The 27,423-nt window shown below is 45.4% G+C and overlaps 2 protein-coding genes across 8 annotated transcripts in view; both read right to left on the bottom strand.

The window, feature by feature from the left end:
- FARP2 (FERM, ARH/RhoGEF and pleckstrin domain protein 2) overlaps window positions 1–22,578 on the bottom strand; it is a 197,296-nt gene extending 174,718 nt beyond the window's left edge. For 6 of the 7 annotated variants that reach the window (XR_008446209.1, XM_054039883.1, XM_054039877.1 and 3 more), the window contains exons 1-2: window positions 22,428–22,578; window positions 18,274–18,526 (exon numbers count right to left, since the gene is read on the bottom strand). Coding sequence is in view for 6 of the 7 variants with exons in the window: in XM_054039883.1 (XP_053895858.1) it covers window positions 18,274–18,477 (204 nt within the window). In the remaining variant the exon portion in view is untranslated. The remainder of the gene's footprint in view (window positions 1–18,273; window positions 18,527–22,427) is intronic. The other variant, XM_054039878.1, reaches the window with a different exon arrangement.
- LOC128843237 (uncharacterized) lies at window positions 7,844–9,791 on the bottom strand. Its single transcript, XM_054039901.1, has 2 exons — window positions 9,308–9,791; window positions 7,844–8,383 (listed from the first exon to the last, which is right to left on the bottom strand). Exons 1-2 carry the CDS (start codon window positions 9,687–9,689, stop codon window positions 7,902–7,904), a joined length of 864 nt encoding a protein of 287 aa, XP_053895876.1. The 5' UTR covers window positions 9,690–9,791; the 3' UTR covers window positions 7,844–7,901.
- Window positions 22,579–27,423: the final 4,845 nt, after the last annotated feature.

Genomic DNA, 27,423 nt, shown 5'->3' with positions numbered 1-27,423 from the left:
TTACAGCTATATCAGAAAATGAATGATTGTTTGGTTATTTCATTTACCAAAGGTAACTGAAGCAGATATTTATGAAGTCATTGGGAGGTGAACTATAGACAATTCAACAGGTTAATCATTAATATTTGGAGGATTTTCTTGCCATGCTGTATTAGGAAGAGAACACCACCATACAGACATTTAAATTGTTTTATTAAACTAAAACAACAACATTATGTATTCTGGATTTTTTTCTTCAACAGCAAACATATAATATTTTAACAAAATAAGCAAATGAATTTTTGAATTTAGTTAAACACTGAAGTTTTGTAAAATCAGGTTTGTATTTGTTAATTGTTAACTAAAATAGTTAAATGAAATATTTAAAAAAAAAATTAAAAATCGATGATGTCAGCCAGGTCAACATGAGAAACTTAAAGTATTGGCTTCTGCAATTAACTCCGTCCTCTTCACCTTCATTTTCCTGTTTGTTCATAATCTGGAAAAGAAAAACAAGCTTTTCTGGTTTTTCAGGTCCCAAACGATTTCTCAATTTGAAACAAATTAGTCCAAAAGGAGAAAATATTCTTTCTACACCGACTGAAGAAGCTACTACTGTTAAAAGTGAGATCATCACTTCAACAGTCTCTGAATCCAAGTGCTTAAGTGACTTCCACCAGTTCATTGGTGTGACTTTCTTTAAAACATCAGAGAAATATTTCTTGAACAGTTCACCCTTAGCTCTGAAGTTTATTATAGCTGGCATTATGGAGAGATGTTTGCTGGATGTCCATGTCATAACTGCTGGAGAAGAGAGATAGTGCTTGTCCCATTCGTTTTTTTAATGCTTGTAATTTAACTCTGTCATTGCATATTTCTCTTTTTAAAGATCTCACTCAGTTCCTTCCAAATTTCAACAGCTTCAGCAATAAAATAGCTATATTTCTCTGCATTTTGCTCAAGGCTACAGAAATAGGCTTCAGGGTACTCAGCATGTGTTCCAACATTTCTCTTAAGCCCAATGTTGAGAACTTTGGCTGTGACAGTGCCATCTATTTTTTCATGATTTTGTTCACAAACTCATCAGATTAGGCCAATTATTTATATAGTGCTCAAAACAGTCCACTACTGAGTTCCATCGCACGTCTTGTGGGAGAGGCAGCTTGGTTCCTCCCACTTTTTTCAGAGCAGCTGCTGCAAAGTGGTTGTTACAGAAGTATTTTGCAATTTCAACAACATCAACCTTTATTTCTGGAACACTGAAGTCTTTGTCTAGGAGGTGCATCAAATGAGTACTGAAAACATATGTTATTAGCTTTGGATTCTCTTCACTCTCTTCTAAATAATTTCTTCTCATCTTGGGGTACATCTACACTACAGGGGGGAGTCGATTTAAGATACGCAAATTCAGCTACGTGAATAGCGTAGCTGAATTCGACGTATCGCAGCCGACTTACCCCGTTGTGAGGACGGCAGCAAAATCGACTTCTGCGGCTTTCTGTCGACGGCGCTTACTCCCACCTCCGCTGGTGGAGTAAGAGCGTCGATTCGGGGATCGATTGTCGCGTCCCCACGGGACGCGATAAATCGATCCCCGAGAGGTCGATTTCTACCCGCCGATTCAGGCGGGTAGTGTAGACCTAGCCTTGGATACATTTGCAGCATTGTCTGTGACCAAGCTGCGTACTAGACATTTGAATTTTTTTGTCACAGTTATAGCTTTTACTGCTACTTCTTGTAAGTATTCTGCTGTGTGTGCATTTCCTGATGTATCAATTGTTTCTGTAAGGAAGACATTCCCTTCTTCTGTTGTCACACAAGCACATACAACAGGATCATTGTTGACATTGCTCTACCCATCAAGACTCAGGTTAACAATTTCACCCTCTAGGCCTTTTGCACACTACTCAATTTCTCTTTTAAATTAAAAAAAATCAGATTTAAAAAAAAAAAAAAAATCATTGATTTTTATCCACCCTGTTAACTTGAGTCTGTAAGACCTAGACAAGGGATCGGCAACCTTTGGCATGCGGTTCACCACGGTAAGCACCCTGGCAGGCCAGGCCGGTTTGTTTACCTGCCGTATCCGCAGGTTCAGCCGATCGCGGCTCCAGGCCAATGGGGGCGGCGGGAAGTGGCGGCCAGCACATTCCTCGGACCGCACTGCTTCCCGCAGCCCCCATTGGCCTGGAGCAGCGAACTGCAGCCGGCCGGCCAGCCGACCCTGCAGACGCAGCAGGTAAACAAACCAACCCAGACAGCCAGGGTGCTTACCCTGGCGAACTGCGTGCCAAAGGTTGCCAATCCCTGACCTAGACCAAGAGATGCAAAATTTGCTACTATAAAAAAAAGTTACCAGTGGAGAAAACTGAAGTCAGATTCTACACAGAAAGAAATTATGCACAATCTCCACCTAATGAATTACCAGTGGGAGCTGCGATCAGCCAAACCTGCGGACGCAGCAGGTAAACAAACTGGCCCGGCCTGCCAGTGCTTACCCTTACCCTGGCGGGCCGCAGGTTACCAATCCCTGGTTTATACCCATCCATAACAGTGCTCCAGTCATGTGAACTGCCCCACCAAGTTTCTGTTATTCCAATCACGTCATAGCTCCTTGATTGTGCCAGGACTTCCAATTCTTCCTGCTTGTTACCCAGGCTTCTTGCGTTCGTGTACATGCACCTAAGATAAATAGCTGATTGCCCTACTTTCTCAGTAGGAATCAAGAGGCTTCCCGTCTTGTACCCTCCTTCTTGCATTTCCTCCTGGTAACCCGCTCCCTCACTTATCTCTGGGCTTAGGTCACCATACCCTGGCAAACCTAGTTTAAAGTCCTCCTCACTAGGTTAGCAAGCCTGCTTGGAAAGATGCTCTTCCCTCTCTTCGTTAGGTGGATCCCATCTCTTCCTAGCAATCCTTCCCGGAACAGCATCCCATGGTCAAAGAATCCAAAGCCCTCTCTCCGACACTACCTGCATAATCACGCATTCACCTCCACAATTCAACGGTCCCTACCTGGGCCTTTTCCTTCAACAGGGAGGATGGACGAGAACACGACTTGTGCCTCAGACTCCTTTTTCCTTCTTCCCAGAGCCACGTAGTCTGCAGTGATCCGCTCAAGGTCATTCTTGGCAGTATCATTGGTGCTCATGTGGAGAAGTAGGAAGGGGTAGTGGTCCGAGGTCTTGATCAGTCTCGGCAAACACTCCATCACATCCTGGATTCTAGCTCCAGGCAAGCAGCACACTTCAAGTCTCCCGGTCTGGTCGGCAGAGGGATGACTCAGTCCCCCTTAGGAGGGAGTCCCTGACCACCACCACCCTTCTCCTCCTCTTGGGAGTGGTGGTCATAGAACCTCCATCCTTAGGACAACGCGTCCCGTGCCTTCCAGTCGATGGGGTCTCCTTCTGATACCTTCCCTCAGAGGGCTCTTCCAAATCCTTCTCCACAGTAGTGCCTGTGCAGAGACCCTGAAAACAGTTTTGCACCGCCATCTGCATTGGAGGTACATAGGTTCTCCTCTCTTCCTCTTGAGGTCACATGCTGCCTATATTCTTCCCCGCTCCATACTGCACACTCTGAATCTTCAGCATGTTTTGCTTCCAGAACCAAACCCTGACTTCTATCCAGAAAAATCTTCATTTTCTCTGATGCAATGCAGGGTTGATACTTGGGCAACAAAAATGATTAGGGGTTGGAGCACATGACTTACACGGAGAGGCTGAGGGAACTAGGGTTATTTAGTCTGCAGAAGAGAAGAATGAGGGGGGGATTTGATAGCAGCCTTCAACTACCTGAAGGGGGGCGGTTCCAAAGAAGCTGGAGATAGGCTGTTCTCAGTGGTGGCAGATGACAACACAAGAAGCAATAGTCTCAGGTTGCAGTGGGGGAGGTCTAGGTTGGATATTAGGAAACACTACTTCCCTAGGAGGGTAGTGAAGCACTGGAATAGGTTACCTAGGGAGGTGGTGGAATCTCCATCCTTAGAGGTTTTTAAGGCCCGGCTTGACAAAGCCTTGGCTGGGATGATTTAGTTGGTGTTGGTCCTGCTTTGAGCAGGGGATTGGACTAGATGACCTCCTGAGGTCTCTCCAAACCGTAATATTCTATGATTCTATGACGTTAAATGAGGAGTTACTATACTACACCATTAGATTTAGGAAAAGTACAGACAAAGTCATAAAATTAACAAGTGCAGAAGCTCAAATACATAGAACATAAGAGATAATGTTTACACTGTTGTATATTGTACTGCCTTGTCTCTTTATGCAGCCATTATATTTTGTGCTGTGTATATTCAACTATCTTAAATCGGATGAGGTAAAATGAAAGTTATTTGACATGCTCCTACCTATCTGATCTCAAGTGGCTTCCCCACTATCCACCTCACTCATACTGAAGAGCTCAAATTATGCTGCAGATTCAAATGTCTTGGTTTCCAACGTGTTTAAAGTCTCTACAGCAACTCTTCAGGAATCTAAAGGCTAGCGAAAAGAGCCTAACTTCAACTGAACTGGGAATTTAAATTCAGGTACAACCAAAAAGTGAGTTAACTGAACAAAGTAATAAACTCAGGACTGAGATCAAGCACAATCCAGAGATAAGAGCACTCAAGCCAAGTTGCAGATACAAGCAGCTACATTTGTTTCAAAATCTGACAGAGCAAAAAATAAGTCTGGTGATAAAATATAAATACAGAAGATAACAAATGACAGAAATTTCTGGGGTTTCATTTGCCAAGCTTTTATTTCAAAACCAAGGCCTTGTCCTAACTGAATAATATCCACTAGTTTGGTACCAAGTGTTTTGTCGTCTTGCCCTTCATTCCAGGACATCATTTTTCTGTCTTGTACTACTAGCACCCTTTTCCAATCTTGCACAACTGTGCCTGAATGCAACACACACCCCCAACAGCTAGAAGGTATGGTTTCTGAAACCCAAACTAATCCTCAATTTGGTGAGGATTTGCCAATACGAATGATGCTACCAGCTGAAGCAGCAAGAGGATCCAGTGGAATTTCTTTTCCTCAACTAAAATATATAAGTATTACATATAAAATTGCAGGGAGTATTTCTTCAAGAATGATGGACTTTTCCTTGATATGTAACAAGGCCTTCCAAATCCACAGAAAAATCTGAAAACTACTGAACACAGTACAATTTTGCCTGCTTATACACCTGAACATTGACCAGACTGTATTTATAATCTGTAAGGAATTAAATGTGTACAAATTTTATTTAAAGTAAATTAAATCATTTCCTTTGAGAGGAACTGAAATAAACTCAGATAAGATACTCTGTGAGAACCACTTAAGTTTGGCATTATTGTCCCTTTTGCAAACTCAAAACCAAAAAGTACAGAAATAAGGAATAAAGTAATACATACCCTCAAGTCCTTTAGCAAGTCAGTTTTACTAAGGGTAGGTCTACACTACGAAATTAGGTCAAATTTATAGAAGTCAGTTTTTTAGAAATCGTTTTTATACAGTCGATTTTGTGTCTCCCCACACAAAATGCTCTAAGTGCATTAAGTCAGCGGACTGCGGCCACAGTACCGAGGCTAGCGTCGACTTCCGGAGCGTTGCACTGTGAGTAGCTATTCCACAGTTCCCGCAGTCTTCGCCGCCCATTGGAATTCTGGGTTGAGATCCCAATGCCTGATGAGGCAAAAACAGCGTCGTGGGTGATTCTGGGTACATGTTGTCAGGCCCCTCCTCTCTCCCTCCCTCCATGAAAGCAACGGCACACAATCGTTTCACACCTTTTTTCCTGGGTTACCTGTGCAGACGCCATACCACGGCAAGCATGGAGCCCGCTCACTTCACCATACGTCTCCTGGGTGCCGGCAGATATGGGACTGCATTGCTACACAGCAGCAGCTCATTGCCTTTTGGCAGCAGACTGTGCATTACGACTGGTAGCCATCATCGTTGTACTCCTGGGTGCTCTTTTAGCCGACCTCGGTGAGGTCGGTCAGGGGCACCTGGACAGACATGGGAGTGACTCAGCCAGGTCATTCCCATCTTCTGCCAAGCACTCAGGAGATGACGATGGCTAGCAGTCGTAATGCAGCATCTTCTGCCAGCCTAAAGATGTAAAAGATAGATGGAGTGGATCAAAACAAGAAATAGACCCAATTTGTTTTGTATTCATTTGCTTCCTCCCTCCGTGAAATCAATGGCCTGCTAAACCCAGGGTTTTGAGTTCAATCCTTGAGGAGGCCATTCTGCTTGACAGTTGTTTGTGTTTCTCCTTGATGCAAAGCCACCCCCTTTGTTGATTTTAAATTCCCTGTAAGCCACGTCATCAGTCGCCCTCCCTCCGTCAGAGCAACGGCAGACAATCGTTTTGCGTCTTTTTTCAGCCCAGACGCCATAGCACTGGGATCATGGAGCCCGTTCAGATCACAGTGGCAATTATGAGCATTATAAGCACCATGTGCATTATCCTGGAGTATATGCAGAACCAGAACCTGCCAAAGCAAAACCAGGCGAGGAGGCAACGGCAGTGCGGTGATGAGGACATAGACATGGACATAGACTTCTCACAAAGTACGGGCCCTGCTAATGTGCACATCATGGTGTTAATGGGGCAGGTTCATGCCGTGGAACACTGATTCTGGGCCCGGGAAACAAGCACAGACTGGTGGGACCGCATAGTATTGCGGGTCTGGGATGATTCCCAATGGCTGCGAAACTTTTGCATGCGTAAGGGCACTTTCATAGAACTTTGTGACTTGCTTTCCCCTGCCCTGAAATGCCAGAATACCAAGATGAGAGCAGCCCTCACAGTTGAGAAGCGAGTGGCGATAGCCCTGTGGAAGCTTGCAACGCCAGACAGCTACCGGTCAGTCGGGAATCAATTTGGAGTGGGCAAATCTACTGTGGGGGCTGCTGTGATCCAAGTAGCCAACGCAATCAAAGAGCTGCTGATATCAAAGGTAGTGACTCTAGGAAATGTGCAGGTCATAGTGGATGGCTTTGCTGCAATGGGATTCCCTAACTGTGGTGGGGCAATAGACGGAACCCATATCCCTATCTTGGCACCGGAGCACCAAGCCAGCTAGTACATAAACCGCAAGGGGTATGTTTCAATGCTGCTGCAAGCACTGGTGGATCACAAGGGACGTTTCACCAACATCAACGTGGGATGGCCGGGAAAGGTACATGATGCTTGCATCTTCAGGAACTTTGGTCTGTTTCAAAAGCTACAGGAAGGGACTTTCTTCCCAGACCAGAAAATAACCGTTGGGGTTGTTGAAATGCCTATAGTTATCCTTGGGGACCCAGCCTACCCCTTAATGCCATGGCTCATGAAGCCATACACAGGCAACCTGGACAGTAGTCAGGAGCTGTTCAACTATAGGCTGAGCAAGTGCAGAATGGTGGTAGAATGTGCATTTGGATGTTTAAAAGCGAGCTGGTGCAGTTTACTGACTCCGATAGACCTCAGCGAAACCAATATTCCCATTGTTATTACTGCTTGCTGTGAGCTTCACAATATCTATGAGAATAAGGGGGAGACATTTATGGTGGGGTGGGAGGTTGAGGCAAATCGCCTGGCCGCTGATTACACGCAGCCAGAAACCAGGGCGGTTAGAAGAGTACAGGAGGGCGCGGTGTGCATCAGAGAAGCTTTGAAAACCAGTTTCATGACTGGCCAGGCTACGGTGTGAAAGTTCTGTTTGTTTCTCCTTGATTAAGTCCCCCCCGCCCTTTGGTACACTCTACTTCCCTATAAAGCTAGCCACCCTCCATGCCCCCACCCTTCAATCACCACTTGCAGAGGCAATAAAGTCACTGTTACTTCATATTCATGCATTCTTTATTAATTCATCACACAAATAGGGGGATAACTGCCAAGGTAGCCCGGGAGGAGTGGGGGAGGAGGGAAGGACAAGGCCACCCTGCATTTAAAAAACTTTAAAACTTTATAACTTTAACACTTATTGAAGGCCAGCCTTCTGTTGCTTGGGCAATCCTCTGAGGTGGAGTGGCTGGGTGGCCAGAGGCCCACACCATGTTCTTGGGCGTCTGGGTGAGGAGGCTGTGGAACTTGGGAGGAGGGCTGTTGGTTACACAGGGGCTGTAGCAGTGGTCTGTGCTCCTGCTGCCTTTCCTACAGCTCAACCATACGCTGGAGCATATGAGTTTGATCTTCCAGCAGCCTGAGCATCGACTCTTGCCTTCTGTCAGCAAGCTGACGCCACCTATCATCTTCAGCCCGCCACCTCTCCGCGCATTCATATTGTGTTCTCCTGCACTCTGACACTGTCTGCCTCCACGCATTCTGCTGTGCTCTGTCAGTGCGGGAGGACAGCAGAAGCTCAGAGAACATTTCATCCCGAGTGCATTTTTTCGCCTTCTAATCTTCGCTAGCCTCTGCAAAGGAGAAACATTTGCAGCTGGTGTGGGAAAAAGGGAGAGTGGTAGTTAAAAAGACATTTTAGAGAACAATGGGCACATTCTTTCACGTTAAACTTTGCTGTTCACATTACACAGCACGTGCTTTTGTTACAAGGTTGCATTTTGCCTCTTATATTGAGGGCCTGCCGGTTTGGTGTGACAGATCACTAACGCAGTGCCAGGCAACAAAATTCAGCTTGCAGGCAGCCATGGTAAGCCACAGTCTTTTGGCTTCTTTAACCTTCATAACATGTGGGAATGGTTTCAAATAGCAGCGCCCTCATTTCCCAGACCAAGCGGCCGTTGGGTTGGCCATTTAAAATGGGTTGGCAATTTCAAAGGAGGGGCTGTGGTTTATGGGTTAGCGTGCAGCACAAACCCAAATAACCCCCCTACACACACCCAATTCTCTGGGATGACCGCTTCACCCCTCCCCCCACCACGTGGCTAACAGTGAGGAACATTTCTGTTCAGCCACAGCCAAGCAGGAACGGGCACCTCTGAATGTCCCCTTAATAAAAGCACCCTATTTCAACCAGGTGACCATGAATGATCTCACTCTCCTGAGGATAACACAGAGAGATAAGGAAGGGATGTTGTTTGAATGCCAGCAAACTCCAGGACCATATGCTGGCATGTTTTGCTATGCAATGATTCCTGCCTACGTGCTATTGGCTTGGAGTGGTAAAGTGTCCTACCATGGCGGCCGGAATAAGGCTGCCCTACCCAGAAACCTTTTGCAAAAGCTTTGGGAGTACATCCAGAAGAACTTTATGGAGATGTCCCTGGAGGATTTCCACTCCATCCCCATATATGTTAACAGACTTTTCCAGTAGCTGTACTGGCCGCGAATGCCAGGGCAAATTAATCATTAACAATGCTTGCTTTTAAACCATGTGTAATATTTACAAAGGTACACTCACCAGAGGTCCCTTCTCCGCCTTCAGGGTCCGGGAGCATGCCTTGGGTGGGTTCAGGGGTTACTGGCTCCAGGTCCAGGGTGAAAAACATATCTTGGCTGTTGGGAAAAGCGGTTTCTCCGCTTCCTTTCTGCGAGCTATCTTCCTCGTCCCCAAAAACCGCTTGCGTGTTGCGTGATTCTCCATTGACGGAGTCAAAGCACAGGGTTGGGGTACTGGTGGCTGCACCCCCTAGCATGGCATGCAGCTCATCATAGAAGCAGCATGTTCGGGGCTCTGATCCGGAGCGGCTGTTTGCCTCTCTGTTTTTTTGGTAGGCTTGTCTTAGCTCCTTAATTTTTATGCGGCACTGCTGTGCGTCCCTGTTATGGCCTCTGTCCTTCATGCCCTTTGAGACTTTCTAATGTTTTGGCATTTTGTTTACTGGAACAGAGTTCAGCTAGCACGGATTCGTCTCCCCATACGGCGAGCAGATCCCGTACCTCCCATTCGGTCCATGCTGGAGCTCTTTTGCGATCCTGGGACTCCATCATAGTCACCTCTGCTGATGAGATCTGCACTCACCTGCACCTTGCCGCGCTTGCCAAACAGGAAATGAGATTCAAAAGTTCGCGGCCTTTTCCTGTCTACTTGGCCAGTGCATCCGAGTTGAGAGCGCTGTCCCAGAGCGGTCACAATGGAGCACTCTGGGATAGCTCCCGGAGGCCAATACCTTCGAATTGAGTCCACAGTACCCCAAATTCGACCCAGCAAGGCCAATTTCAGCGCTAATCCCCTTGTCGGAGGTGGAGTAAAGAAATAGATTTAAAGAGCCCTTTAAGGCAAAAAAAGAGGCTTCGTCATGTGGACAGGTCCAGGCTTAAATCGAGGTAACGCTGCTAAATTCGACCTAAAATCGTACTGTAGACCAGCCCTAAGTCACCAAGTCAAACACAGACAACCTTAACTCTGCCTTGTGCAGAGTGCCAGAACAGCTAGGCTCCGCTCTATAATAAAGCTATTGTGACAGACCCAGACCAGTGGGGTACAGGAGTCTGATAGAAGGCAAATATACTGGTCACTGGATGAGTAGTTTTCTGTTCCCTGAGGGACCAGAGCAGGGGCTGCACTAGAGTAATCAGGAACCTGCTAAAACCAGTTAAGGCAGGCAGGCTAATTAGGATTCATGGAGCCAATTAAGAAGAAGCTGCTAGAATCAATTAAGGCAGGCTAATCAGGGCACCTGGGTTTTAAAAGGAGCTCACTTCAGTTTGTGGTGCAAGTGTGAGGAGCTGGGAGCAAGAGGTGCAAGGAGCTGAGAGTGAGAGGGTGTGCTGCTGGAGGACTGAGGAGCACAAGCGTTATCAGACACCAGGAGGAAGGTCCTGTGGTGAGAATAAGGAAGGTGTTTGGAGGAGGCCATGGGGAAGTAGCCCAGGGAGTTGTGGCTGTCATGCAGCTGTTACAGGAGGCACTATAGGCAGCTGTAGTCCATAGGGCCCTGGGCTGGAACCCGGAGTAGAGGGCGGGCCCGGGTTCCCCCCAAACCTCCCAATTGACCTGGACTGTGGGTTCTTCGAGAGGGGAAGGTCTCTGGGCTGTTCCCCAACCCACATGGTGAATCTCTGAGGCAAGAAAATCTGCCAATAAGCGCAGGACCCACCAAGATAGAGGAAGAACTTTGTCACAATATGCTTAAGAACTCAGAATGAGCCATTCCTAGAAATTGTGGCCTCCTTTCTGTCTTAAGCTCCAAAAGGCTCACAAGCTCCTGTGTATGTAATTTCCAGTGACTGACTGAAAATCAGCAACCCTTGTTCTCAGCTGTATTGGTCTCACAAATCTTCTATTCCGCCTTCTCTCCTTAAAGAGCTGTAAGAAGTGAAGTCCAGACAGAAGTACAAATAACTAGTTCACTTAAGACCTCTCTTTTCGCATATACAAGTTTGCATGTCTATCAGTAATTGAAATCAAACACCCACTTAGAAAGAATACATCACAGCAGACCATCTTCCCCACATATCTCCCTCAGTAGACACACACACACACCCTCCACTGTTAGGGAGTTTAAAGACAAGCTCATGGGCATGTCCACTCATTATGAGTTTTTGTCCTTTATGTGCAGTGTTCCTATTCAGTCCTCCATAACAGAGCTCATGGCCCTAGATAATTCAAGTAGCATGAAAAGTTTTTGAATCAACAAGCCATAAGTCATGCAAAAGCCTTTTTACCTGAAGCAGTTAGCTACAAATTCAACATTCCAGTCCCAGACTCAGTAATTTTTAGAGCCCAATGAAATTCTTATTTTATTTTATTGGAGGGGGAGGGAGGGTTGTTGTATCTATCCCTCTCCAGGAGGGAAGTCCTGCCCCCAGAGGATGGGAGGCCCTGCTTAGCAAGCCCACCCCACACTCACCCTGCAGCAGCAGCTCCTGTCTGCAAGGCATTGCAACTTGGCCTGCAGGGTTGCAGTGCCAGCCACTCACTCACATCTGGTTCAGCCATCCCTCCACGCATCATCATGACAGGGCTAAACCTGAACAGCACTGCAAGCTTGCACATCAAATCACAATGCCCAGAGCCAGGCCCATGGTACAGGAGTCAGAGGCATCATTTTAATGGCCGTCTTTCACTTTATTTTGTGTTATTTTACATTTGTGAAAAACACGAACAGTTAGTAATTTCCACCTGTTTAGTTCTGTGAAAACTCCTCACATGCACGAAGAGCGAGTAGGCAAGAGTCACATGTTATTATCATCTGATCCTGGAACAGCTGCTCAGAGGCCTGATCTTCCCCTGCTCTCAGGACTGCTTTACAAAAGCAGCCACTCGGCTTGTCGTTATTCCCTGACCCCTGTCTTCTCTAGCTGGCTGTGCTAATGTCATTCCTTATTCATAGCCCTACACCACCCCGAGAAGCTGGAGAATTCCAAATACTTCTTCACAATCAGCAGTATGTGGCTGTTACTCCTCTCCAGACATCTGACAAGTTAACTTTTAAAGAGAAGAAGGAAAGAGGGGCTTTGTATTCAACTAATACAGCAGTCCAATGAGATGTCTGCTATACTGTGACACTATTCATACAGTCTACTCTACTTTTATTTATTATTTTTATTACCGTACTGCCTAGAAGCCCCACTCACAGACCAGGATTCCATTGTGCTAGGTGCTGTACAAACACTGAACAAAAAGACAGTGCCCACCCCAAGGAGCTTACAATCTAAGTGTAAGACAAGAGATAACAGATGGATACAGACAGATGGTGAGAAAATATTAATAAGCATGATAGTCTCAACACACTAGCAGCCTAAAAATTGTCATGTTTTTGGTAGACATCACAGCAGAGAAGAGTTTTGAGGAGGATAATGGGGTAGGCCCAGTCTACACTGGCAAGTTTCTGCGCAGTAAAGCAACTTTCTGCATTGTAACTCCCAAGATGTACACACTGCCAAGCCACTTAGTATGCAGAAACTGCGCAGTTGTAGCGCTCTTTAAATAATAAAAACAAAAAAAAACACCACACAACCCTGACAAGAGGAGTAGAGCTTTCTGCACCGGGGCTACAGCACTATATGCCACTGTAGACACCGTGGCAACTACAGCGCTGCAATTGGACTCCGGGAGGTGTCCCACAATATCTGTTCTCACCTCTCTGGTCATCGGTTTGTACTTTACTGCCCTGTCCTCAGGTGACCAACCATCATCCCCACCCCATACATTCCTTTGCAAATTTTAAAGTCCCTTTCCTGTTTGCTCAGTGATGCATGCAGTGGTCTCAGTGCATCTTTCCAGGTGGCCATGCCTGCTCCACACACCAGGCAATCCCCCGCTTGGAGCAATGCAGAGCTGCTGGACCTCATCAGCATTTGGGGAGAGGAAGCTGTGCAGTCCCAGCTGCGCTCCAGCCATAGGAATTATGATATCTATGGACAGATTTCATGATGCATGATAGAAAGGGTCCGGGACACACTGAAGTGTTGGGTAAAAGTGAAGGAGCTGTGGAACGCCTACCACAAGGGGCAGGCAGCAAACGGCTGCTCCGGTGCTGCGCCCATGAGCTGCCGGTTCTACAAAGAGCTGGATGTAATACTCGGCGGCGACCCCACCTCCACTGCGAAGGCCCCTGTGGATACTTCGTTGGCTCACATGCCAGTTGAGAGCGGAACAAGCCAGGAGGAGGAAATCTTGGACGAACAGGAGTCCCCTGGTAAGTGGATCTGATTTTGGGAATTGCTGAAGCAATCTGTTGGGAGCAGGAGGGTTGCAGAAATCAGGCTTGTCTCCCACTGCATGCCTATTCTGAGCAGCAGAACAGGCTGTTGACAGACTCACTCACTTCATGGGAATCTCCCTCAGAAATCTCCAGGAAACTCTCGTGGATATACTGGGCAATCCACTGCGGCAGGTTCCTTGGCAGAGCTGCTTTATTTCTTGCCCCATTAACAGTAACTTTCACACACCACTGTGCCATCACGGGGGGTGGGGAGGGAGGGAAGAGAGACCATTGCTGCGCACAGGCGACCCCCATAGGGGCCAGAATGGAAGCCACAGGCTTAGAGAAGACCCTCTCTGGATTCCCTGCTCACCCCCAGCAGCGAGATATCTTCCATAATGATCACATCTTGTGGAAAGTGTGGGGACAGGAATGATTATCAAGCCCCCCATACTGTGCTGGCTCTCCCCAAGAGCCACATGCCCACTGTACAGCAGGGTCCAGGAAGAGTGATTCATCCTGCCCTTGCGGCTACTCACCATTTTGGGGGTCTTGTGGCTCATGTGTGCTTGTCTGGGGTCAGCCAGTTAGTGACAGGTGTGAGAGTACTGGCTGTGTTTTAAAGCACTGAATCAGTGTTGTCTGTGTTGCAAACAATACTGCTTCTGTAAAATGTTGCATTTAAACTTCACAGAGATGACCTTGGGAGGCCACCCTCCCTTATCGGCAGCAGAACAGCTGCGCAGAATTAGAAAGCAGCTACGAAAAACTAAGGAGGACTTTCTCCATGAGGTTATGATGCACTCCACCGCTGAGAATTGAAGGAGTAGCGGGACAGCAAGAAGAGGGACCAAAAGGAGAACACGGCACACCAGAAAGAACCCATGGAGCGGCTCTTAAACGTTATGGAGCGCCAAGTGGACACATTCCAGGCGATACTAGCTCTTCAAACAGAGCAGCTCTGCGCCCTCCCTCCCTCCCCTGCAGCCTCTGTCACAAAACTCCTTCCCATGCGTCCTCACACACACACCCCGCCAACACACTTATCAACCTCCTGGCTCCACTCTCTACCCGCAACATTCCACTCCTCTCTCCTCACAGTCCAGCAGTATGAACTACCACTACACTCAACACCCATCCCTCTAGTTTGGCCCTGCTGAAGTACAGCACCTGCTGCATTGTACTCCAAAGGAGAAGGCTGGGTATGATCCCTGGACATACACAAATCTGTAGCCATTCCGGGACCCCTCTTCCTCCTGATACCTTCCCTTCCACCATCCCTGCTGATGATTTTTTTCATTTGACTCTCTCTCCTCCAGTTGTTGTCTTTTAATAAAAGAATTGTGTTTGTTTGAAAGCAATCTTTATTCTATTAAGTGAAAGCAAAAAGAGCACTGCAAAGCAACATACAATTATGTTAAGGCCCCTTCTTGCATCATGTGCACCAATCACCTCCTAGCATTACAAGCACTGCAATCCCGAGCATAGCAACAAATATTACTGGCTTTCAGCTTCAAATTGCTGCCTCAAGGCATCCTTGATCCTTATGGCTCCACGCTGTGCCTCGCTAATAGGCCTAGTCTCTGGCTGTTCAAACTCAACCTCCAGGCGCTGATCCTCTGCGGTCCAGCCCTGAGTGAAGCTTTCACTCTTCTCTTCACAAATATAATGGAGCGTACAGCACACAGCTATAAGCACAGGAATATTGTCATTGGCCATGTCCAGTTTCCCATACAGGTATCGCCAGGAGGCTTTTACACGGCCAAATTCACACTCAGTTATTTTCAGCCTGTTGTTAAACCGCTCCTTGCTGCTGTCAAGTTGCCCCATGTACAGCTTCATAAGCCACAGCATTAAGGGGTAGGTGGGGTCTCCAAGGATCACAATGGGCATTTCAACTTCCCCTACAGTGATCTTCTGGTCCAGGAAGAAAGTCCCTGCTTGCAGCTTCCTGAACAGGCCAGTGTTCTGGAAAGATGCACGACGAGCGCATCTTTCAGATCAATCTGAGTTAATGTCCATGAAACGTCCACAGTGATCCACAAGCGCCTGGAGAACCATTGAGAAATACCCCTTCCAATTAATATACTCAGTGGCTAGGTGGTCTGGTGCCAGAATTGGAATGCACGTGCCATCTATCGCCCCTCAGCAGTTAGGGAAGCTCATTTGTGCAAAGCCATCCACAATATCATGCAGGATGTCCAGAGTCACGGTCTTTCGCAGCAGGATGCGATTAATGGCCCTGCACACTTCCATCAACACGAGTCCAACGGTCGACTTTTCCACTCTGAACTGGTTAGCAACTGATTGGTAGCAGTCTGGAGTAGCCAACTTCCACAGTGCAATCGCCACGCACTTCTCCAATGACAGGGGAGCTCTCATTCTCGTGTCCTTGCGCCGCAGGGCTGGGGCGAGCTCATCACACAGTCCCATTAATGTGGCTTTCCTCATGCGAAAGTTCTGCAGCCACTGCTCGTCATCCCAGATGTGCATTACAATGTGACCCCATCACTCAGTGCTTGTTTCCCGAGCCCAAAAGCAGAGTTCCACTGTGGTCAGCACCTCTGTGAAAGCCACAAGCAATCTCATGTCATAGCTACTACATGTGGCGAGATCAACGTCGCACTCCTCTTGACTTTTTAGTTTAAGGAATAACTCCACTGCCACTTGTGACATGTTGGGCAGAGCAAGCAGCATACTGGTCAGCATTCTGCAGCCTGAAAGAGGTAGGGCGCGCAGTACACAAACCATTGAAAGATGGTGCCAAATGCGGACAGAAGCACAGGGTTTGCTAGGATGCTAAACACAGCTCGGATGTGAGGACCTCCAGAATAGGACACCAACCCCTTTCTTCTCTGGGTTGAGAAAATAAGTCTAAGTAGGCACTGGAGAGGGTGATCTACAACTCTGGAGCAGTGCTCCTTCCTACCCATAAGAAGTTCTAGAAGCCTGAATGGAGGCAGATAACGGAGGCCTCTTGGTCAACACAGCCCAGGAGCTTAGGATGAAATGACACCTACCCAGGGTGCTCATAGAAAGGGACTGACCACAAAACTGATTTCTAGCTGTGTCCTTCCTTTCTATGTCCAAGGAGGCTTGCATAGCCACTCCAGAAGAAACATTTTAGGCCGGCTTCTCTAGCTTTTTCAGTCTGCTTAGAGAAGGATCGACATACGGTACATTGCTCAGGAATATGTTCCTCTCCTAAACAACATAGGCACCAAGAGTACCTGTCATTAAGTGGCTCTGAAACCTCAGGCAAGCAGAAAGATTCTAACCTTAAACCTAGAACCTTACTAAAGTTTTAAAAAATTGCTGCATGCTGCCAATAAGCAACAAGACAAACTACCCACCTACCCCACACCTAACCCTTACCTACCACCTAGCTCAGGGTGCAGCACAGGGGTCAGCACCACCATGTTGCACGATGGACACTTGACAAAATTACTACACTTAGTGACAGACGGGGGGAGCGCGTTTATGTCATTCAATTTTTTTTAAAAATACCACGGACATGGTGCTGACCCCTGGTGCAGCAAAGCAGGCAGACACTGCAAGAGTTCTGTCTTGCTGCCACAGGCAGGAAGAAGAAAATGAGGGATGATTTGGTCCACTCTGCTCTGTATGCCTGGGGTGGGAGGGCAAGAACACCTCGGGCTGCACCAATGCCCTTACAAACACCATTGGCCAAAAGAAGCAGATCTTGCACACATGAGGCACACGTACACCAAGAGTAAAAATATCCGGACAATCACGCAAAGAAAAACTACCAATTTCTACATTTCTAAGTGAGGTCACTCTTCTTGCTTTTTTTTTTTTTTTAGTAAAACCGGCTGAAGTCTGCACAGCAATTTAAAGCTTTGTGCATTTGCTCTAAAAGAGTCAGGATTTTACTAATGTAGAATAACCTGAAAGTTGAGTGTATCTTAACTGAAATAGAAAGGCGTTTTCTAACCCTATTATCTGTGAAATATTTTCAGTTTACTTTTTGGGTGGGTGGGGGAGGAGAAAAGGAGAAGTAAAGAGAAGAAACAGATTATATTCAGTTGTTTCTACAGCAACCCCACAATTTTTAATTTTTAAAGGTTGCCTCAACTACTCAGCAACCATAATTCTGACCCAGCAATAAAGACCTAGATGCCAAGGCTAACCTTTCAGGGAGCACTGTCAGATCACTGTGGAAAGGACACTCAAAATTGCCAAGCTGTGTGGTTTGATGTCACAAATTCATTTTAAGAAGGTGCAAAAAGTTGGACTTAAGAAAACAGATTTTAAGATTTCCCCACCTCCAAATCAAGAGAGAACTATGTCTTTAATCAGGAAATGAAAAATAATTTTGCAAGATCTCCAAGAGAGACATGAAAGTATAAAATAAAGTGGTCACATCTGGATACCTGAAGCTCTAACAATGCAAAATACATTAACATTCTTAATTACTGTATATTCCTGTGTATTAACCAACTCTCATAAGTTATCTTTGTGATATTTGTTCAGTGAAACAGAAGTTATTTTAAATACATAATTCTGATACTAACATCTATGCTCCTTATAAGATCCACACTTGCAGGTCTTAGATGAGCAAATGAGGTCTATACGAGTGAGCTGTTTGCGAACCTGCTCTATAATCTGAAGGAGGACCAGAGGCTTCTCTCTTCCCTTGTTTTGAGTCTTATATGAACGTCCATTCCAGAAATTCCCTTGAAATTTTGTCAGTTTATGCACCAGTATATACAGTAAATTCTACATTACCTGAAACCAGACTGAACCTCTTTCTTACCTCAACAGCAAGTACTTCCACAGTGTTGTCCAACAGTTTTATTTTAATCAGTAGATCCCTCTCATGCATTTTGGCAGGTGTCATTGCCATTGCTGTAGAAAGATTCTGCTCTGGCTCCAGCGTACTCACTCCGGTATTCTTCTGGACTCCCAAACGAGAACCAGGAGTCTGCAGTATTCTGTACGTTCCTTCTATCTCCCCCATTATTCAGCAACAATGTCAAATACCTAAAGGGGAATATAGAGAATAATGCCTAAGAAAAAAAATAGATATTTTTCATTAAATGACATTTCAAAATGAAGATTCTACAAACAGAAAGCATAATTCTACATTGAAAAATTATACATGGAGTCCTAGGTACTTATTTGTTCAACTACCAAAATAATCAAATTTCAATATTTAAAAAAATAAAAATTGATCAAAATGAGTTTGAAAAAGCCAACTACTGGGGAAGAAAAAAAAAAACAAAAACAGAGACAAAAAACAAGCAGTAACAAACTAAAAACAGTCAATCAGAAATATGGACAGGAAACAGGAAAGTATGGGCAGAGAACATGGGAGCAAGTAGTGAGAAGAAACTTGAACAGGGAATGATTAGCACCGAGTCTAAATTATTCCAACCAGTGTTGGCAGCTAGGAAGCCTCATGATGTAGGATTCTGAAACAGATAACAGTTCCAAATTATTAGGGAGTCAGCATGCCAACCAGATTAAGTCAAGTATGCAAAAATATCAGTTACGTTTGAAAATGTTGCCGTTCAATTAGTACACCCAATACAAAGTGCTCATCACTAACATTTTGCTTGAAAATATGGAAAGAAGAAGAAAAACTACACTTCAAACGATGACATGAATCAAAGAAGAAAAAAAACTTCAAGTTTGTTGTTTGCACTCTGGCCCAGATCATCAGGACCAGCCACTTTGTGCCCACTGCAGTTTGGGGAAAGGGACATGGAAAAGGTGACTTAGCATCACTTTTGGAGATCTGTGGATTGACAGTCCTGTCACAAAGAAGTAACTTAGACAGTAATTTTGTGTCTGTTCTAAATTGCACCATCTACAATGGGCCCAAGGGACAGTTTTAGCAACTAGGAATTGTTTAAGCACAAAGGACTAGCCATGCTCCCTTTCCTCAGCCACATCCCCTGCACTAGAGGTTCCAATGAATGTGGGGATATCTGGCTATCTGCTACACCAGCTCTACATCACGGCAGGACTCCTCTACACAAAGGGATTCCTCAGCAGGCCACTTGTGCCAACTTTAAGTTTGCATTACACCACCAGAGCAGCACAAAGAAAAGCTTAATGGGGCCAAGGATCCAGCCTGTGCCTTTAAATGGCAGCATCATAAATGGGTACTGCAGGATTCCCCATATAACATGTCATCTTACAAGCCACTGTGAAGAATGCTACACTTGCAGCGCTGATTTTCTCAATTTCACATAGAAACTGCACAACCTCAACTACACAGAAACCGTACTGTTAGTGCTCTCCATTCAGCTACCACATAAGAGAACATAAATTGAATGTCGGGCTTAATTTTTAATTTATTTGTTTTGTAATAAACATGCTTTTTCTTTAAAAAAATTATATCCATTTATTTCTAATGCACTCTTCACTATAGACAGAGTTTGAAAAAAAAAAAAAAAACCTACTTGTCCACATACTCTGAAAGCTGAAATTATTTGCCTACTAGTTACCTAAAATTAGAGAAAAATATGTTTCCCCACAGTTTACTTTGTGTGTGTGTATACACCTCTACCCCGATATAACGTGACCCGATATAACATGAATTCGGATATAACACGGTAAAGCAGTGCTCCGGGGGGGCAGGGCTGTGCACTCCAGTGGATCAAAGTAAGCGCAATATAATGCGGTTTTACCTATAACGCGGTAAGATTTTTTGGCTTCCAAGGAGAGCATTATATCGAGGTAGAGGTGTATATTATGATTTTTATATTTATATATATATATATATATATATATACACACACATATACATATACACACACACACACCATTTTGTATTTATTTTCACACTATATGTGATTTCCAGCTATACATAGTGAGAAATACTTCTGATTTTTTTTTTTTTAATTGCTGGACTCAAAATAAAACGTTCCTTGGTTTAAAAAAAAAAAAAAAAAGTATTAAAAATCTGAAGCAGTTTTAAAATAAGAAAAAACTTGCAATCTGCCTTTAATTTTTATATTTAACTCAGAACGTAATTTCCAATTTTGAGCCACTAAATTATTAAACCATAACATTTTTTCTAGCTAAGAAATTTAAAGCAATTATAAAAACATCACAACTGCAAAATAGTTTAAATGTACAAGCAAAAAAACAACAAACAAAAAAACAAAAAAACCCACCCTTTTTGCAGTGGGTTAAAGGAACCTGTGGTGAATTTTCAAGCACAATTCCTGAAAAACATGTTACAAAGTGCTTTGCATCTCCCAGCTGGTTCATTTGGAACACACAGAACTTTTCCCACAAAGTCAGTATGAAAACATCACTATGATTTTGATACACATGGGCAGGAACTTTTTGAAGAATGTTCCATATTGCAAATTTATTTTAAAATATTGTTTGGCAAGAAAATAAGCTACTATAAGTGACAACTTGATTCTCTAGCACATATACACCTTGCTCTTTCAAACAGACTATCAATATTTCTTCATTTTCTGTCTTACAGTGCAGAATAATGTCATAATTGCGCACTTTAAACAACTGTGACCCCTCTCTCCATAGAAGCCTCCAGAAGTTCAGCAGTAGGCAAAGCAATTACATATATATAATGCCCCTCGTGCACAAGGATTACAGAACACATTGCAAACTTTTTTCTAAACAGACCATGTATATTAAACTTAAGAAACAAGATACTGAACCAGAATTACAGTAATGAGCATATAGAGGTGCCAATGTAATGATTTATATTAAAAAAAGGACTGATGTTTTGTACACAAGGGCTGCCACTACTTGTAACTGGCTGAGAGCTTAACCCTAAAAGCCAGTTAGAAGTGTTTAGAGTAGGGATGTAAATATCCTTTAAAATGTTAACTAACCATTTAAACGATTAAAATTATATTGTTTAACCAGTTAACAGATTAAAGGGAGAGGGGCTGGGGCCACGCCGGGGGTGACCAGCCGGGGGGTTAATGGTTAGGGCCAGTTAACAGTAAGACTAATCCTTACCGGTTAACCATTTAATATTTTACATCCCTAATTTAGAGTGTAATAAAAGAAGCTTCTATAACAATGAAATGCACTCAACTTTTTTGTTGTGTGTGGGGTTGTTGTTTTTTGGCAGTGTGTGTGTCTGTGTGTGTGTTTTAAAGTTTCAAAAACTAGTCAGAGAGCAAGTGAACATTTCCACAGGAAATATCCCAAAGGAGCTGGCACCAGCTAGTGTTAGCTGCCCACCCATGACCAGGGAAGATCATGGCATACCCTAACTTTCAGCAGCCAGTCAAGGAAAAACTGAGATGCTGCCACTGTCACGGGTACGGAGAGCTTGTTTATGAACATGTCCCTGGCTCTCCCCCACCCCCACCCAGCTTGTGGGCCGTAACTACAGGACAGATAAGAGGAGCACCTTTATCCACGCACAGAAGGCAGTGGGCACCATCTGTTCCGGCACACCCTCGGCTTGCTGGCTCTACCTGTCCCATGGGGGAAAAGAAAGGGGCACCGCGGGCAAGGAAAGCAACTGCAGGGCCGGTTCCCGTGCGGCCCCCGGGGAGCGCAGGAGCTGTCACGGCGGGCAGAGTACCCAAGCGCTACTCGACTCGTAGGGACCACCCCTCAGGCTCCGGGACACAGCTCGCCCCCCCTCCACACACACACACACACACGGGAGGGGCCGGGACAGAGGCTCGCTCTCGGCCCCCATGGCCCTATGAGCCCCACATCCCCCCTCGGCTGCGGGAGCAAGAGAAACCAGCTCAGCTCACCCCACCCCCGGAAGGGCCGAAGAGAGGGAGGAGGAGCAGCCCGGCTGTTGGGCACAGACCCGCGTGCCCCCTGCTCAGGGCCAGAGCCCCACCAGGTCTCTGAGCTCAATCACCCCGGGCGAGCGGTGGCTTCCCCGCCCCGCCGCGCCCCAGCGCTCCCGGATCCCAACCCCCACTGTCTGCACAGCCCCCGGCAACCTACCGCGCGCCTGCCTCACACGCCGCCGTTTCCAACCGTCCACGCCGGCTCGCGTGCCCGCCCTGGATCCCGGCCCTTGCACTCGCTCCTCAGGCGGCCATCACAAGCCCAGCCGCAATCCCAGCGGACCCAGCCCTAATTGGCCAGCACCGACCCCGAGATCTGGTGGGACGGGGCGGAGCCACACCCGCGCTTCCCACAAGTTGGGAGGCCGGAACTTGCCAATTGGCCCTTCACAAGCCCACGTAGGCGGAGCTGAGCCGAGCCGAGCCGAGCCCAGCATACAGCCAGGGGCTGCTGGCGAGAACCCGTGGCCAGAGCACAGGCCGGGGGCAGCAGGAGGTGCAGGTTTTAGTCCAGGCCCTGGCTGGCTGCTACCCTCCTTCTGTGCTGGGGCAATAGTTAGAGCCCAGCTGTGTGGGGACAGTTAGTGGGCCAGCTGAGCGAGCAATGAGATTAATGCCAGGCTAGGTACCACACCCACTAGCCTGCCCATTTCACTCCTAGTTTGTGTGGTGCTGGCCCCATGCAGGCTACAGAAAAGGGACTGTGTGGCCATGGCCTTGCTGCAGTGCCATAGAGCTGGGCCTTACAACCCAGCAACAGCAGGCAAAGCAGTGATGTTTAAACCTCAGTGCCCCTTTAGAAGATGTAGCCACTCTTAGCTACCTACCACAGTCTGCCTTTCTTCTGGTTGCCCTGGTTCCCTCTCCCTCTAGAAATAAACACAGAATTTGTTAAAGTTAAAACAAAAGTTAAGCGTGTGAATCCAAGATGTATGTTTGGCTTCTATAAGCCTGCTCTATCTATTCAATCCCACTTTCTTAAGTGCAGTGTTAGTTATACCACTGAAGCTCTTAAGATTTCACAGTCCGCTTTAAATAGACACGTTTATGCAACACCCATTGACATGTTTGTGTCTTTGTCAAATTACAAATATGTCTTAACCACAAACCTACAATCTGATCCACATGCACAGACCCTTCCATGCACACAGAGTAGGATTTAAGTTAATAGGGCTTTATGTGGATACTGGAGTCTGTCCCCGTGAATAAGACAGCAGGTTCAGGGCCTTACAGATCTCACACCCTAAGAACCAATCTAATGCCACTCAAAAGGATGGAGGTATGGCATACTCATTGATACATAAGCAAGAAAGATATTCCTGATAATGAAAGAGTATCTAGAACACCTATTCCAGTATTGAGGACTATTTTTTCTGCTAGGTGGCTCCATTTAATGCATTTCCCTATCACTTTCAAATATGCATAAGCAGTATGTACTTTTCCAGGGTGAGGGCTTAAAGCTGCTTTTAAAAATGTTTAGCCTTTCCTGCCAATATTAAAAGGCAGTTGGCTTGCTGGGAAGGGTGAAGCCTATTAGGGGAAAAAATAGTTCAAATGCAATGTAGATGAAGAGGAAACCCACAGGAGTTGAGGAATCCAAGAAACTGACAATCCTATTTGCAAAGATATACCATGGTCTGTGGGGTGGTTATTCAAATATCCAATAGATCCTAGATTCAGCCAGTAAACAAAAATCCTGAAATATGTGTTTTGCTTCAAACAAAACATAACATTAAAAGTTGTGTGTGTTATTCAGCTTTTTCATGCACACTAATATGCTTGTTTCAAAAGGTGAATACTACAATTTGGGACCTTGGTGCTGTGATGGAGCCTTGTTGATTTCAAACTCCACCCACTTGGAGTTCTACCTTTAACCAGGAAGTAAAGGTAATAGGAATAAGAGAAACAAATGGGGGTTAAAGACAAAGGAAATGCTGAGAATAACCTTGCATTGTCTCCCGGAGAGCCGCTGTAGTTCCCAGTTATAGAAATAGAAAACCCACACATACAATGTAAGATTTGTTTAATGTAAAGCATGTACCAAACAAAATAGATATTACGGCTCCTTTGGCCTGGAGAATCTTCAATGATCTCCCCATCATTGGTCTAATAAAAGGAAAACCACAAATTGTATTTGACAGTTCCTAAGCAGAAATCCATGCACCACTGCCATCTCCCAGAAAATCTAGCACAAAACAAGAGATACACATAATTAATGTGTCCATACACAACTCAAATTGAACTGAGAAATCACCTTCAAGTGGCCTCTGTATATTCCTGCTCATGGGATGCGGCCACCAGGAGCAGCTTAGACAGTGGCAGTTTAACTAGTAGTGGGCCACAGGAACATTCACACACTCTTTCCATCCCTCCCCTCAGCGTTCGTGAACATTCTGAGGGTGAAGTACTCCAGTCGCCTCAGTTCCTTCCTACTGTGTCTAGTTGACTGTTCAGGAACTGCTCCATTATGCTTCAGCTGGATCCGTTTCTTCAGTGCCTTTTAGACTGGGAAAGTTTTAAGTCAGAGTTTACACTAAGAACAAAAAAAAATTATCTAAATAGCTTAGCTTAGGTTTTTAGACATAGTTCGATACCATCAATTTTTATTCCAGGAATGTGGATCCAAAGATCAAGCAGATAAAATTTAAGAGACATGACTCACCCCCTTTGGTTTTCCCAGCATCCGATGCACACACAAGATGCTTGGCATGTTTTGGAAAAGTAAACTCCATCAAGTTGTTTGACATGTTCACTTTTCATTCAGAAGGCCTATAAAAAGAGGCAGACCAGGCTACAAGCAATAGTGCTAAAGGAGACACTGAGAGCTAAGCCAGATGGATCCAACATTCTTAAAGGATCCAAGGGATTACTCCAAGAAAACTGACTCCAAACAAGGATCTGAAATTTGTGGATTGCATGCCTAAGAGTCGACACTCCTCAATGCATAGGTGCTGGAACTAGGAGTGCTGGGGGTGCTGCCGTACCTCCTGGCTTGAAGTTGTTTCATCATGTACATGGTTTGCAGTTTGGTTCAATGGCTTTCAGTACCCCCACTATACAAATTGTTCCAGCCTCAGTGGTGCTGGCCTTTGTATCCAGAGCCAATCCACAAGGCAGGTGTCATTGGATCCATATGTTCCTGATCCAGCCAAGGAACAGATGATCAAAAGAGGCAGAAGGCATTCCTTAGGCCTGGTCCACACTAAGCCCCTAGTTCGAACTAAGATACGCAACTTCAGCTACGTGAATAACGTAGCTGAAGTCGAAGTATCTTAGTTCGAACTTAAAGGTACTGACCGCGGGTCCACACGTGGCAGGCAGGCTCCCCTGTCGACTCCGCCTACTCCTCTCGCAGAGCAGGATTACCAGCATTGACGGCGAGCACTTCCGGGATTGATTTATCGCGTCTAGACAAGAAGCGATAAATTGATCCCAGAAGATCGATTGCTGGCCGCCAAACCAGCGGATAAGTATAGACGTACCCTGAGATATCTCACATCTGATTGCTCCAGATCCACGTCCTTCAGATCTAAAGATTAGACAGAAGGACAGTTTGCATTCTAAGAAAGAAGCTTTGTCTTTTGTTTTGAGCACCAGTTCTGAACTTTCACACCACAGATAAGTGATTTGGATGCATATCCTTCTCAAAGCTCACTTCCAGCTTTTTTACACAAAGATGCTTTATGGAAGATAGAATCAGTTCCAGTCATACATAAGGACAGTTCTCCCTTAGAGGAGAGAAGATGTATGGCTGATATTCACAGCTCTCCAATTCCTCTTCTACCTAAGACTTATTCTGGTTCTCTGAGCAAAGCACTCATCTTTCTTGGAATTACAACCTAGACCTCTGCTATCTTACTTACCATTGGGGACAGAACAGAGATCCAATCTGCAAATCAGACTTCGATCAGGAACAGGTTCCACAGCATAAAGGAAAACTGCCCATTAGGAAAGAGTATGAGGATCCCCATCAGTAAAAATTTTACCACCCAAATCCAACCACAGAATTCTGGACAGAAGTGTAAGTTCCACTGTGGATAAGACAGCCATATTGGCTCTCTCCAGGACACTTCCATGAACCTCAATTTTATGCAAGAAATTCTTCTTCACTTGCCAGTGCCAAGGAAGAGTGTTTTCATCTGGACTGTAAATACGTCCTCAGATTTGATGCAATGCTTAAGAGTTGCAACCCAGTCTCTTTATTTCCTTTCCTTACCCCTTTTGAAGACTGACTGTCCCAATTTTACAAATGGTAAGCAATAGCTTCAGATAGATGGCTCACAACCCTACCTCCTTCTAACTCCCCACTTCCCATTTCAGGGATCCTTTTCACTAGAGACTGAGGTTCTCTCCTTGCTACAAATAGGCACTATAGAGGATCTACCCAATATACTCAAGGGAAAAGGGTTCTACTCAAGGCACTTTCTAATCCTAATAAAGGACAGGGGTCTCTGTCCAACACCACCACTCAGCTTGCTCAGTGCGAGGCTCAACTTCAACGTGGAGAAGAAAGCGCTATAAATGGCAAATCAGAGACAGCAGCCGAAAATATTAAACGAGACAATCCTAAAAGTGAACATTTCCAAGGAAGACTGGAGTCTCATAGATAACTACGACAAGGACTATAAAAACTTCGCTGATAAGTTGAGGCAATGCGAGAAATTAGCTGAAAAAGAAAGACTGAAAAGAGCGAAGGGAAGAATCTCGAAGGAAACCAGGAACTTGCTAGCGAAGCAGAGGAATATAAAGCAAAATGATAGTGACAAACTCGAGTGCTCCCTCCTCTGCAAGCTGATAAGAAGATGACTAAAGGAGGACTTTGAAAAGTACCAAAATTAAAGGCTCTTAAAGATGGCTGAAGATCGCAGAAACCTCAAAAAATGCAAACAGGATCTGATGTTGTACAGGTCGACAATAACGGCGCTGAAGAAAAAGGATGGAAAAGCAGTAATTGACAGAACAGGAATGGAAGTGGTCTGTAAAGATTTCTACACCGAACTGTTCACATCTCAAATAAATGTCCCACTACCAACACTTCAACAGACCAATGAGCGCATACTCCAGGTCCTTGGCAGCAAAGTTAGACATGCAATTTACCAAATGAAGGAAGGAAAAGCTCCAGGAAAAGATGGACTAACAACCAAAATGATAAG

This window comes from Malaclemys terrapin, chromosome 9 (assembly GCF_027887155.1).
Source record: "Malaclemys terrapin pileata isolate rMalTer1 chromosome 9, rMalTer1.hap1, whole genome shotgun sequence".
NCBI lineage: Eukaryota > Metazoa > Chordata > Testudines > Emydidae > Malaclemys > Malaclemys terrapin.
Note: the sequence above shows the minus strand (reverse complement) of the source record. Positions and strands in the feature narration are given on the sequence as shown.